This window comes from Molothrus ater, chromosome 7 (genome assembly GCF_012460135.2).
Source record: "Molothrus ater isolate BHLD 08-10-18 breed brown headed cowbird chromosome 7, BPBGC_Mater_1.1, whole genome shotgun sequence".
Classification (NCBI taxonomy): domain Eukaryota; kingdom Metazoa; phylum Chordata; class Aves; order Passeriformes; family Icteridae; genus Molothrus; species Molothrus ater.
In genome coordinates this window covers 8501187-8515743 of record NC_050484.2, presented here as the reverse complement: position 1 = coordinate 8515743, position 14557 = coordinate 8501187, and the positions used below count along the sequence as shown (strand labels likewise).

Below are 14557 nucleotides of genomic sequence, written 5' to 3'. Positions count from 1 at the left end.
GAAGCTCAGAGGTGTGCTTGGAGATGGGCTGAGGGTCAGAAGCTCAGATTTGTGTGCTCCTTTTGACACTCACATCAAAACATAGGTGTGTCCAAGCAGCCTGGAGCAATCCAGTTTTGCTGCCTGTGTGTGCAGGTGGCTTTGTGGGTGGGTGATGTGCTGAGATGGGTACAGAGGTGACCTGTCCCTGCTCCCCAGTGAAGGGCTGTCACAGGCTGCGTGTCTGAGCGAGCTAGCTGAGCTCCCAAAGGTTCACCTTGCCCAGTCCCTGCCTGGAGCTCATTCAGATGTCTCTGCATGATGTTGTGTTGAGACATGAAACACCCCCAAAGCTGCCTGGGTAAATGAGAGCTCCCACCAGCCTCCTGACAGCCGTGCTACAATGCCTTGTTCCAGTGTCGAGGTGTAATGTTAAGCCTGGCTTCATTTCAGCTTGCCTGCTGCTAATGTCAACAAAGATGCCCTGTGTACCTGAAAGAAAAACCTTGGTGGTAGAGAAGGCATTTGGGACTGATTGCCAGGTTCTTTATGCAGGCATATATACTGCCAGGTTTGCTTTAAATGGGCATTTAATGTCCTACTGGGAGGGGCAGGGGGCCTGGAGAGGTCTGTGCTGACATCCAGAAATTTGGGTTTCTGATCACCATGTTCTGATCAGAGCAGAGGAAGATAAGGTTGATATATCACAAATGTACAACAACTGTGTTATTATTTATACACTCTTTTGTGGCAAAGGGCTTTGGGGTTTTTTATGCTGTGAAATTTTGTTGGGGCTTTCATTGCCTTTTTTTTTGTGCCTGTAGAAAATATATAACATTTAAAATTATTGCAGAATGGAACTTCACCTTCCCTGTAAAATAGTGCTCTCTGAGACATGGTGGGATCTCACACTTGACCAAATTAGCATATGTGCTCAAATATCAGAGCTCTGACTAGTAAAAATAACACTAGATTTGCATGTTCACATTTTTAGCTCTTGCCTCCCTGTCTCTTTGGTTTTATGCCTTTTTTCTTGACTGACAATTCTCTTTGTGGCAGATTTATTGCTGTTCTGCTGTTTAGACCCTGTAATCAACTAGACACTTGGCTGAAGACATTAGTCATTTCATTAAGTACTTCTCTCTCAGATATCTCAGGCACAATTTTCTATTGCTCTGGTTCCAAAAAGCAAATGACCCATGGCCAGCAAAGTCTGAATATGAATCTTTAATAAACAGAGGTAGTACCAACAATGCTCTCAGGTTTCCAAACAGTAGAGGGCTAATTAAAAGATGCTGAATGAGGAAGGACTGCCATTGCCATCTCGCTCTGACAGAAATGTGCCTGCATCTGTTCCCAGTGAAACCTCTCCTTTGGAAGCATTGTCTCATTTATCCTCCTTGCTTCCCGTCACAGCTACATAGGAAACCTTCCTTATGCTATGTGCAGATACTGCATAGTAATTTTTTTGAAATTATTTTTCAGTAATATGTTGCTGGAAACAAAGACTGAATAGTTGTCTTAGGAGTAAAGATAAAGCATGGAGTGCGTTTCTTTTTGTCATCACAGTGTCACTAATGATTATATGCTATTCATCAACTCAGGAAATAGAATTATAGTATTCTCCTACCCTTCATGGGCAACGAACCATTCTCTCATTTTATTGAGACTCCTCCTTAAAACACAGCTCCTCCTTCCAGGGACAGCCCTTCATAGCCATGAATCCTCTCTTCAGTAGCTTGCTCTCTGCAGGCAAAGGTACTCTCTGTGCCCAGAAAATAATACCATATGTTATTTGCAGAGGCGTGGGGTGTTAGGAGACTGTGCACTCACCCATGCCTGGTTTATTGACCCCATTAATTTTTATGGAGACTGATTGAACAGGAAGCCAAGTTGGCTGCTCCAGCTTGGCCAAGCAGCCTGGTGCAGCACATCCCCATCACTGCTGCATATGGACCAGACTGAGGGCTGGGCAGCATTTCTTTGTGATCAGGATCCAGGCTGGAAAGGAGTTCTTTGTGCTCCTCTCTCATTTCCCTGGGCAGGGAAGAAGCACGATAAACAGGTGAAATCCCAAATTGCCTGTGGGTTCCCTTGTGCTGCTGAGCACCCTCTTTGCAGTTCCTGCCTTGATGGAAGCTGCCAAAGCTCACAGACCAGAGTGCAGCAACACACGCCCCACAAGTCAGCAGTGAGGTGCAGGGAGGTGCCTGTCAGCATCTCACCTGCCTCAGGCTAAGCTCAGCTCTGCCAGCTCTCCCCCAGGCATCCTCCTGGGCCTCTCCTGCATCTTCTCTGCAGAGCTGCACCTCTGCCTGCAGGCACTTTCTGGTTCATCCTGGGTGTGACATTCCCATGGCAGGATCCAGCAATGTCATCAAGCAGTGTTGCAAGATCCACCATGGGGAGGTAGCCCAAAATCCCCTCAGGAGGTGCCCAGGCTTGCCCCTTCAACATTCTTTTTAGTTTGCTTTTTTGCTTCCATGATCACCAAAGTAACCACACAGATTGCTGGATGTTCAGCTCCTCCAGGATTATCATCATGTGAAATGAAATGGAATAAAATAAAATGTACAAAAGAAAGGGAATGCATTGGAGACTATCACAATGACCTGGAAGAAAAGACATAAGAAAATGAGCCTTGCTTAATGATTGTTTATGATGGCAGCCCAAATCAATTAACATATGAGCCCATTGCTTGAAGATGCACAAGGCCTGGGAAACAGCATTCCTTCCTTTCTCAGAGGAGCTGCAGGGTATCTGCTGACATCTTGGTGGCTCTCCTTCCTCACAGAGGCTTTTAAAGCTGCGTTTCTGACTGCAGAAAGCATGGTTAAAGCTTACACACTTATTCTGTGTATGCTCTTGGGTACAGTTTCATTCTGTGACCCCCTAGGAGACCTCATTGACCTTCCCACAGTGTCTTGAGCACCAGGAGTGCTCAGTCAGCCTTTCCATTGCCAGGCTTTCTTCAGTGCTACACTTAGGAACACAGAAAGCAAATAGATTTATTGATAGAACTATGATCAGAAGTCATAGGCAGGATGATAACATGGTCAAATGATCCAATTACTCAAAATTCAAGGCATATTGGAGTGCCTCAGGGACTGGGAAGCTGCAGGCAGACAGACAGCCATTGGACACACCCTTGGCAGTGGGATGGGTGCTGCCCAGCCCTGTGCATGACCAGGGTTAGGGGGAGGCTCTCTTCAGGGTAGGGTCTTTCTGTGTCCCACACGAGCTGAAGGAACTCTGTGTGCCCAGAAAATAGCACCATTGGTACTCTCACCTAACACACACCCTGAGCCAAGCAGGGATGTCACAGTTTGCTTCTTGTTTAACACAAGAGAGCCCCACTCTTGCATTTTATAATGCTTCAAGAAGTGAAGGCACCTTTCCAGGTTTTCATTCAATCAAATGCATTAAGTGCTGTTCATTATGCATTTATTACCTCGCTGGTGGACCCCACTGAAGTCTGAGCTATTCTCAGAGGGTGCATTTGCCTGGGCACACACGTTTGGAGTACATGCCTCACCTTTTTCACTGCAATTTGCCCTTTTGGAATTTGGCAGCATGATCCAAATGGGCAGACTTTTGCTTCCTCCAGTTTGAAAAAATGTGTTGGAATACCATAATTTTCCCTGATAAGAGGAGCACTATAAATTAAAAAGAACCAGCAACACAGGCCCATTAATCTTCCTGATGCAATCCTGCCTTTTGCACTTCCTGACATATATTTGATGTCAACTTAATTGTGCAGCCTTAAAGTAGGATTTGAGTGTCTAAGTGCAAAAGCAGTAATAAACTGTGGATGCAAGCTAGAAGTTGCCTGCTGAAAAGTGTGCAAGGAGTGGATGATCCTTGCAGCATGGAGATCAGGGTGGCAAGTTTGGTGTTTTTTCAGCATCCCTCTAGCAGGCTCTGAAAATCAGGCTTCACACAGGGGATCTTATAAGGCTTTGGAGCATATGGTGTCATCCTGGGGGAGTCCTTTTCTGCTTCAGAGTGATCTGACCCCAGCACAAGCAGCACGTGGCTCGTGGTGCTCATGTAGTGTGTCCTCTTCATGTGGCTGCTGCAGAGGTTTGCTTGGAAAGGAAGGATGGTGTCACGGTGAAATTTTAGAATGGGGCACAGAAAAACCTTGGATCTCTTCTCAGTTTTGCTGGAAGATGTCAGGAAAGTCATTTTGGGTCTTTGTGTTTTGGAAGGTATCAGAAGATGTAAATAAATGCCTAGTGGGCTCTGAAGCAGTCTTTGAAATCAGTGGGAAATAGGTCTCTGAGATACCAGAAATCCCACACAAAGTGTTTGCATGCATCTTTAAGCATTTAAACACCTTTAAAAATATGTCTCTAAAGTGTCTAACTCTGAGCATAGGTTTCTGCATCCCCTAGGTATTCTTGAAACTGCATCCAAAGTTGCTGAGATTTCCCCTAAAGAGCACCCTTTTGTTGTAATTTTCCCGTTGGCTTAATTTTCTCTTGACTGGAAACATAATATATATTAACCTTCACTCATTTTTCTGTAGCAAAATGTAGAGAAGTGAAGCTGTTTCTTAGCTGGTTTATTACAAAAAAAAGGAGCATATGGTTGATTGTGTCCCATCTGAAATGCAAATGGTAGAGCTACGTGGAAAGAATTGCTATTACTTGAGCAGTAAATGTTTCCTAATGAAGTGAGTTTGACTAAGGTGGGAAGCTGGAAATGGCTGCAGGAAGAAATGATGATGGTTAATATTTCAGTGGAGCAGAACATTCTTATTCTGCTGATAAGGAGATTCTTGGGAAATGCGCTGGACTTTTTTTCTCATATTCTGTATGTTTATCAGTGTGGGGAAATTGCTACACACAGGGAGCTAGACACTTTTCTTTGAGTTATGAAATCATGTAATTTAATTTATAACCACAGCTTTTCACCACTGGCCTCTTTTTAAACTGGAGTTTTCTGTATTTCATGAACATTTGGGGTAAATAGACCTACCCAGTGTAAAAAAAAATTCTAAAAGACAACTACTGGTTCCACTGTTTTCCATCACCCTGGGCACATTCCTGCAGGCCAGAAGCCAAACGGGGTGATGAAGACATCTGACCCAAGCTCTCCAATTTCCTTCTTCCTCTTTCCACCCAAGTTTTTTTTATATCCCTTTACACCTCTGGTAGTCAAAGGTGTCCAGATGTCTGCTGCAAATGGGAGGTGGACTGACTTTTAAACACTTCCTTAAATCAAGCAGCGAGGCTGGAGGCTTGACATTTCCATTACTTAGCTTTGCAAAGGGAGAGCTGTGGAGCTGGCACTGCCAGGTTCAGCACAACCAGTGGGCTGGAGATAGAGCATCAATCTCATGGCTCTGCCTTAATGTCAGAAGGAGCCAGGAAGAGTTTGGATAGCAGCATGTGCACAATTACGTGCTCAGAAGAGCTGGAGCAGCTGCCAGGTTAGACCTCTGGCTTTGTCCCCAAGCAAGATCACGTTGGGTTTGCTGAGGCTGAGCTGTCTGTTAATGGCACAGTTGGGGACAGAAGATTAGCGTGCCCTTCCCCTGCCGATGCCCAAGGCTGTCTGATGTTGCTAATGATAATGAAATAGGAGAAACCTAAAGAAAAGAGTCTGCAGCCTGCTGTCAATGGAAACAATTAGGTTTCTCCATCTTGGAAGCAGTGGTGAGGCGTGCTGGGATCAGGATATGTCCATGTTAGTGTGTTAGTTCAGATCCAGAGCAGACTGTGGAAGGAAGGGAATACCTCCCTGTGCTCTGGTTCACATCACAGGGCAGCCCAGGAGCTCAAAAGCTGGGTTCTGGAGTCTCTGGAGATGGCCTAAGCAATCTGAGGATGGGGCTACCACTGCCCTGCCTGCTTTTGCCCACACTGTGCTCTTGGACGTGGGAGCCTTCACCCCTCACAGAGAATGACACCGGGACAGAAAACCTGCCTGGGTAACACCTGCATATGGCTTTTTGCTTGCTGAGTTATGCAGGTGTTTCAGAAAGTGCTTGTGCACAAAGTCTACCCTAAAGCAACATTCTCCTGGTTTTAATAGTGAGTAGCCTCTCTGTATCCAGGAGCTGGGGAGATCCCACCAGCCCGAGGCAGAGTGCGGTCACATCCCTGCTCCAGTCTCAGTCTTGGCAGGTGGTTTAATCCCAGTGGGGTGAAGTGAGGCTTCAGTTTCACATCTGTTACAATCAGAGTGCCTCTAGGTGCTGTAATTATTTTCAGAATTAAATCATATATCAATATAAACCCACATTTATATAGTATTCCATACAATGGACAGCACCTGAACAGAGGAGAATTTTGTGGCTCTTTAGTTTGCAGGAGGGCTCAGCAGCTTGCTTTATCTGCACATCTCTTTGGTTTACAGGGGATTACAAGTGGTACAGTTTTCCATGTAAAACACACTTATTTTATCTTTCTTTTTGCTTGCTTTTATGTGCCTTTTCCCTCTCCCTGCATCTCATTTCCATCAAGAAATACAAATGACCTCTTGACAGAACTTTCTGCTTTCATTATGTTGATTTGCATTGTACAGTCAGGATAATACAAACACTTATATTTCTGAGATGTATTTATGATGTCTTGAAAAAAGTTTCTCATATTAGCCTCTTCTTTTTTCTCTTTCTATATCTTTTCAGGTGTGTGTGCAACATTGACTGTTCTCAAACCAACTTCAATCCTCTTTGTGCTTCCGATGGGAAATCTTATGATAATGCATGTCAAATCAAAGAGGCATCATGCCAGAAACAGGAGAAAATTGAAGTCATGTCTTTGGGTCGATGTCAAGGTAACTCTCATAACAAAACTCATTTCAAAGAATGTTTTCAATTTTTGTTCAGGGAGAAAAAAAGAAACAGAACCAGGGCTGGCTTCTTATTTGGTAATTGTTATATTTCCATTAGACTGCTGCAGTTGATACTGTAGAGCTCAGGATGTGGTGAGAGGCAGAGCCCTCCATGAGGCAGACACAGCGAGGCATGAGAGGAGGGCACCACTCCTAACCCTGCCCAGAGCAGCAGCAGGGCACTGCCCAGCCCTGCACTGGGTTCTGCATCAGTCACCAGTCTCCTGCCCCACGCAGCTTGCCCAGAGCTCTGTCTGCCAGGCTGCAGCTGGAGCAGGACAGTGGGAATGCCCCTCAGATACATTCTGCCACCCAGGATGGATCCTCTAGGGCTCTCTTAACTGGAGCAGCATGAGGCAGTCTCGGGAGACACTCTGAAGAGGTGCTCCCAAACACAGTGCTTGGGCTGGTTCTTCAGGTGACCCTTGCTGGGCCCCAAGATGCCTGGAAGGAAGTTTTCCAATCATGGCTCGAGGCTCTCTCTGTTCCTCCATAAATACAGTGCTTCTCTGTGCCCATCTCTTGGGCTACTACATCACCTGTAACCCTTGAGCTGACTTTAAAAACCCTGTTTTTCTCAAAAATGAAAATGAAGAGAATTTGCCTTTTAATAGCTCCTGTAGATAAAGTGTCTGCTGAGGCTCAGACTCTCAATAGCTTTTTTCCTTAGCTTCTGACCCATAAATCCTCAGTACATCTACTTACAAGGCCATACTATACAGGTGTATTAAATACATTCCAGTTTACTCCTGTCTCTTTAAAGTTAACCACCCTAAGTGGCAGTTCATTTCAGGGTACATATTAAAACTCCCCAATTACTTCAAGTAGAGCAGAAATGACAACTCCTGCTTCAGACTGATATATTTATCCCAGCTGCAATCTGTTATCACATATTGTTAGAAAAAAGATCCTGCTGTTTTCACCTGGCAGGCCCAGGAGAGCCTTGCAGCCAGCAGAGATGATGTGTGTGCAAGGGAAGTTAGCATTGCCTGGGCACTGTGGTGGGGGCATGGGCTGTATTGAGTCCAGGCTCCCCAGGCAACTCAACACATTTCTTTTCACACAGACAATACTACAACAACTACAAAATCAGAAGATGGGCATTATGCAAGGACAGATTATGCAGGTACGGTTCCTATTCTGTGAGAATCACAATTCACAGGATCTGTGTAAGTCTCTTTTCTCCTTCATTTGCTGGGGTGAAATGTCCTCATCTTCTAGTATGGTTTTCCTGGTTTACTGCCTTTCCATTAATCTTTCTTTTGCTACAAACTCTCTTCTTAATAAATGGGCTTCTTCTATTTTTGTCAACCTACAGCTACTCTGGCCATAAAACACCTGTTTTGACAGAGGAAATAAGTACTGTAAATTATTTGCCAGAATTAGCAGACATTATTGAAAATTACAGAATCAGCGCACTAGATTATGAATATTTTTGTCATGATATACAGGTTTAAGGAAGTGAAAATCCAGCTCATAGCACTGCTGGGATACCATGAAACGCTGCCATAATAGATATTACCTGTCGGCATTTAACTATGAAGCTAATAAGGTTCTTAAAATGTGGGGGGGTTTAATGATAAATGGGTTTAATTTATTTAGAAGCTATAGTAAAATATAATGGCTGAATAGCCCTATATGGCACTTGAAATTAAAAACATGTAAATACTAGTGAGGTTTGGGAGACATTTTTTACACCCTTTGCCTGGGAGGATTGATTTAGAAATGGAACGCGTATGCGTGTGCACGTGCATGCAAATGTTCACAGCTCACACTGAGAATGAAAGCCTCTGGGAAGGTCTGGTGAAAATGGGTCAGGTGATGCACTCATTGCTTCAGTTTCCTGATATTTCTGTGGTTTTGAAGTGTTTGGAGAGAGTAGGTGTGGATGGCTGGGCTTGCCTGAGTGGCTCGGGTGAAAAGCCAGGTGACGGTTTCACAGGTGTGAACATTTCCTGCTGGGAGAGTGCTGGGGCAGTATTTGATCCAGCTGGTCATCTCCTGTGCCATCCCTGTGACAGTGGGGTACCCAGCCTTAGAAATGATTGTTCTGTTCCTACTTAAAACAGTGTGTGATGATTAAAACATAGAGCTCTGAATAAATGATGTTGTGGTGAGGCAGAGTAGTGTGAAGTGTTGAGGGTTGCTGCAGTGTGAAGCAGGGAGGGTAGAAGTTGCTGTGGAAAGAAAATGCTGGAATGAATTTCTAGAAGATCAAGGGTGAGCCATGGTGCAGGTGTTTCCTACTGCCAAGGAGCCCTTTCATTGGTGAAGACAGAGACATGCAAAGAAAAAAGTCTTCAGTGTCTTTCCTCTGAACTCTTGATTACCCTCAGCTTTTTGTGGGAGGTAGTAGTCAGCTTTCTTAAAAGGCTGGAAAGGCTAATGTTGTGTCCTTTGGGGACAGGAGATAAGGCCAAGTAGGCCAAAATGATTTATTTTAAGTTAGAAATAAGATCAGGTAATGTTATCTTAAATCCTTTCTCTTTCTTGCTGGAGAGTTGAGGAGAGTACTGGCTTCCCCAAGCTGAGCTGAAGGCCTGGAGCCCTTTTCAGTGTGCAGCTGTCCTATGCTACTGCTGCCTGGTGGATTTGCTTTAGGATGGCAGGGACCCACATCAGCTTGAGAGGAGACAGCAGGAAGTACCTGAGTTGCAACAAGAAGGGAGGGAAAGGCAGGTTGGGCATTAGGGAAGAGGAGGAGGTTGCAGTGGTGACAACAGAAAGCCATGTCATGGGTCATGGAGGAGGAGGAGCACAGAAGGCACCTTGAGCTCAAGTGAGCAGGAGAAAGAGAACAGCTCTTGCTTAGGAGAGATGATATTTCAGCCCACATTCAAGAGAAGAGGTGCTAGGTAGAAGAACATTGACTGCAGCAAAGTGTTGTCAGGGGTTGGGAGCCAAGAAGGGAGGAATCTGGGTTACCTGACAGGGAGGAAGGCAGAGCCAAGGCACAGAGGAGCAGGTCTGTAGTGGAGATGGTCTCCAAGCACCAGGAGGTCAGGAGTGTGGGAACAGATGGTCCAGTGAGAGATGACAGAGACCTGTGGAAAGGACACACAGCACCTTCCTCCCCACAGCCATGGGAGTGATGGAGGCATCCTGAATCAGCAGTGAAGTCCAGCAGGTACCTCAGGCACAGGAAGACACCATTGTTGCTCCTTAGAAAACCACTTCTTGGGGCTTCTGGTGTGCCTCAGGCCCCAGTGGGCTTCTCAAGGGTGGTGGCTGTGTTCCCTGGGTCTCACCAGGTTCTATCCACTGATTTAACCTCAGCCACAATCACCTGTGCTAGCTACAGTTAAATTTTGTGTGCACCCATTCCTCTGGCTTAAATTTTTCATTTTTACATACAGTAACAGCATGTAGGGTGAAAATTGCTAGTTTATGCAGGGCAATCCATTTGCCTCCAGTGCCCCCAAATGTGTGGGGCATAACCCCATCAGGAGACCTTAGGGGAATGAGACTGCTGTATCAAAAAGCTGCACCAACTCCAGCCTTCCGGAAATAATCAGGGAAAAAGAAGGCAGCAGTATAAAACTGAGCCTCAGTGAACATTCAGGCATCAGCGTTTGCCAGACAGGAAGCTCTGTGCCATCCTCGTGTTCTTTCAGCTGCAGAAACATTTGATGGTGATGGCTGTGATAAGAATGTGGTATGTGCTACTTTTTTCTCACCTTTGTATCACCTCAGACAGGAAATGCTGCCCTAACCATGGGGAGCTTTGTGTGAAAAGCAACAGTTCCTCAGCCTCTGAAGCAATTTCCCCGAGCCTGCAGCTTTCCAGAGAATACCTTTGTTCTCTGCCGTTTAACAGCGCTAAAATTCGCCGAGACCGTGAGCACCACACGCTTTTAAAAACATTGGCTTGTATGGACAGCCTTTCCCAGGGGAGGGTATAGCAGTGGGCATAATTGATGTTGTCAATTATGCTAATGCAGCCAAATGCTCTTTGCAGGGACTGTGGTGGCTGAGCAGTGAGGGTTTTTCCATAACCGCCCCAGCACGCCCACCACGGGGGCCCGCAAAGGCAGCAGCTCTGCAAACAGCCACAAGTCCCAAAACCCAGCTGAGTTTTTCCATATCCAACTATTCAAACTGTCTGTTCCATCAGCATCTTAGCTCCCTCCTGTTCTTGCCAGCCTGCTGATGCTCACCAATAACACACAAATCTTTGGTTTGCAAAGCCAAGGGTACTCGTTCCTTTGGGGGGTAAATCTTCGCTGTAGGTTTGCATTGCCTCGGTTTCTAAGGGCTCTTGCTTTACACAGGCAAGATTTATGCCAGCACTCTTAAGTGCCAGACCAATATCACCCAAAAAGTGGTACCCCCTTTTACAACAAAGCAAACCTGAGAAGAGTGAGCTGTAGGAGGCCCTTCTCTGACCCTGTCCTGCCTCTGCAGGGTCACCATTCCGCCTTTGCCACGGCTGCCTGTGCCATTCATGTACACTTGTGCCTCTGTGCAGTTCTGGCCTCTCCTCTTTCTGAAACCCCAAGGTATTTATTAGACTTGGGGAGATTTTCACTCTCCTCAACAAATGGCAGATTGTTGACCTTGATCAAGTTTGTGCAGTGAGATTTGGTTTTAGTGAATAAATGAATGGGTGCGATTTTTCCCTCAAATCCAATAGAAACACACTTTATCTTGCAATTTCCAGGAAAGAGCATTTTAAAGCATTTGAAGTGTAATGTGTGTTTAAGAATGTAGTGTCTGAGCTGAAAGTCCCACGATGGATGTTTTCTTGAATTTCCCCATTATATGCATAAATAAGGCTGTTTTGGTGGCATTTTGGAATTCAGAGGCCAGGCAATCAAGGAGTTCTCATCTTGTTAATCCATTTGCCTATTTATTTGTATTCTTCAGTATTTATAGTCTCTTCTTAAGATCTGGATATTAGCAATTACCCCCCTAATGACTTTATCCTTTCTCATTATCAAATTACAGAGGGTTTTTTTTTCAAGCCATTTTAAGCGCCATAAGGAATAAGTCAGCATGGATGTACCATATTTCAATGTTATATATTCATGAAAATTGTCGGCGAAGACACTGACAAATTTGATAGACCTATTCCATAATATCATCTTCCAGGCCAGACAAACCTCCCCATATGAGCATTGATTAGATCAAGTCTCAGCAGCTGAATGCCAGCAGCGCAGAGAAACTGATGGAAGGGGGAAGGAGGCATTTTCAGCCCAAATAGTCTCCTCTGGTGAAAAATGTGCATCCACAAGTGGTCGGTTTGAGCTGTATTTTTGGGTTCCTCAAGGGCAGTAAACTCTCCCTTGGCAGCAGCCTCAGGTGGTGCTTTCTGGGTTCTTAGGGAGTCCTGGGACTCTCCTGCAGCCACTGCCTTGGCCCATCCTGCCAGTGCTGTTGCTGTGCCCAAAACTGATAACGAGCACAAAGTGCTGCACGTCTGCTCGTGGCTGCTCTGTTCCCTGCTCACCCTCCTGGCTCCCCATGGGATTTCAAACCTGCATGACAGCCTTGGATCTTTTTCAGAGCGCTTCCTGGCACCGGGGCCGTCCTGGCACTCCCAGGGCTGCTCGGGAGAGTAATCCAGCAGATGGATGTGTTGCCCAAACAAACTCACAGCTCCACCAAAAAGGGCAAAATCCATCTGTCAACACATCATCTTCCCTCGGCTGGGGCAGGGCTGTGGGATGAAGGCCATGACAGCCATCGCACGTTACAAGGATAAAGAAGGGTCTCAGACTCCTCAATGAGACCCTTCAAAAGTCCAAGAGTCTTGGACTCCAAAATAAATATAATTCAGTCACAGTCATCTTCATTGTCTGTAACGGGCCTGGAGAGTAGCCAGGAATCAGAACAGCAGTGCTGAATTTCTATAGTGACAATTTTTAATGTTTTTCCCCCTCTGGACTAAAATATGAGAACTTCAAACTAGAGTCCTTCTCCAGATCATAACATTTTCAAAGTAGGTTAAGTTTGGAGTCTAAACCACTTGACATTGTCTGTTTAAATTAAATTTTGTGTCTACTAGTGTTCAGCCATTTTCTGAACTGCTGAAGAACAATAAAGCCCCAGAGCTTAGCTATGGGATATAAACTGTGGTGCATTTTTGCTCTGCCTTTGTGAACCAGGCTTTCCTTTCTTCTTAATGGAATTAGCAAGTGAGACACAAAGCTGAACACTGTGCAACCATCACAGCTAGAGAGAAACTATTTCTCATCTGCAGCTTTGTAAAAATGTGAGGGAAATTACATCCTTGCATATGCAGATTTGCTTGCCTTTAGATTCCTCAGACTCAGAGGTTCTCACACTAAATAAATAGATTATGTAGAAAGCCTTCCTGCTATTCCATCAAATCGCTTAAAATTGAAAAAAACTAGATTTTAATATTTTGACAGCTGTGTGGCAGCATGAATGCTGTCTAGCTGCAGCCTCCACCTGTGCTCACACGCACACACAGACACACACACTCCAACCTGTGGAAGAACAAGAATGGTACAATTCATACATTTTTTTTAAATGGGAAGCTTTTTAGTGTTGCTTGAATTGTTGTTTGCATTTACAAATTGTTGTTTGCATTTTTTGCAAGGTTTTATGCACAGTGGAAGTCCTCAAAAAGTGGTAGATGAGCTCTGCAAAACACAGGAAGAAAGCCCAGTCTAGATTATTCTGAGAGGTTTTCAAACACAAAAGAGATCCCTGTAGCCTGGTGGTCTCCAGCCCTTCTGTTGCCTTGCAGCTCCTCCAGTGTTGTTGGTATCCAGAGGAAAATCTAAAAGGCAGTGATAGATCCCAGCTATTGGGTCAGTAAATCCTACTGCCAGCTACTTCTGAACTCAAGTCTGAGTAGACAACAGAGTCAGTCCCAACCACTCTCATGGCCCCCAAACCTCCACTTGTCCTGGGTGTTTTTGAAATGAAAACCTGCAGCTACTTCTTTTGTGATTTAACTCCAGGGCTGTAAAAGGTGGAGTGTGGAAAGTCCCACTTAAGCCTATTCCTGAGTCATGAGGAAAACTGGATGTTTCATTTCTAAAATAGGTAAGGCTGGGGCAATAATGCAGTTGTCTTGTTATGGGCACTGTAGCACAGGCTACCCCAAGTGCTTTTCTTCTGTAGACCCCTCTCAAATTTACCTTCAGATGCTGCTTGGCTCTATCTTGCTCTACATAATTTTTTTGGAATGGGAGACAGACACACTGTCGTAGGGGTCACGTAATAGCCTCACAAACAAGCCCCCTGCCAGGAAGGAAACTGCAGCACTCCAGAGCACTGTGCCATGTGATTTAACAGCACTTACTCCTAACAGTCTCCTCCTGAGGAGCATGCAAAATGAAAACAGGCTTATGGAGATTTTAAAAACAAGCGAGAGGGAGAGAGAAATATTGCTCATTTAATCTGCCAGCCTCAAGAGAATACCTCACTTTTTATGGGAGTTCTCCTCTAACTTTGAATTGCACACGCTGAGCTTGGTTAAATGTGCCTTGTTCTTTTGGATTTCGGGGGGGTTTTTGGTTTTATAATGAGATAAATTGTGTCTTTTCATTACTTACAATTTCCCAGTGTCATGCTCATGGAACCTGTAATTGTTAGCATTAAAACTTAAATTAGGTCTCAGGTGAACTGCTAGACATCTCTTTGCCTTAGACTGATGTAGCTCAAGGAGGAAGAACATTTCCATTTGTGCCTCTAAAGCTTAGCCCTTAATTCAGTCACTAATGAATGTGAATCAAAAGTTGCAGACTACGTTTGTGCTTTT

General features: G+C 44.9%; 1 protein-coding gene across 1 annotated transcript in view; it reads left to right on the top strand.

The window, feature by feature from the left end:
• TMEFF2 (transmembrane protein with EGF like and two follistatin like domains 2) overlaps positions 1-14557 on the top strand; it is a 124751-nt gene that overhangs the window by 85406 nt on the left and 24788 nt on the right. Inside the window, exons 6-7 of the mRNA XM_036386414.2 lie at positions 6617-6765; positions 7889-7948. Coding sequence (XP_036242307.1) covers positions 6617-6765; positions 7889-7948 — 209 coding nt within the window. The remainder of the gene's footprint in view (positions 1-6616; positions 6766-7888; positions 7949-14557) is intronic.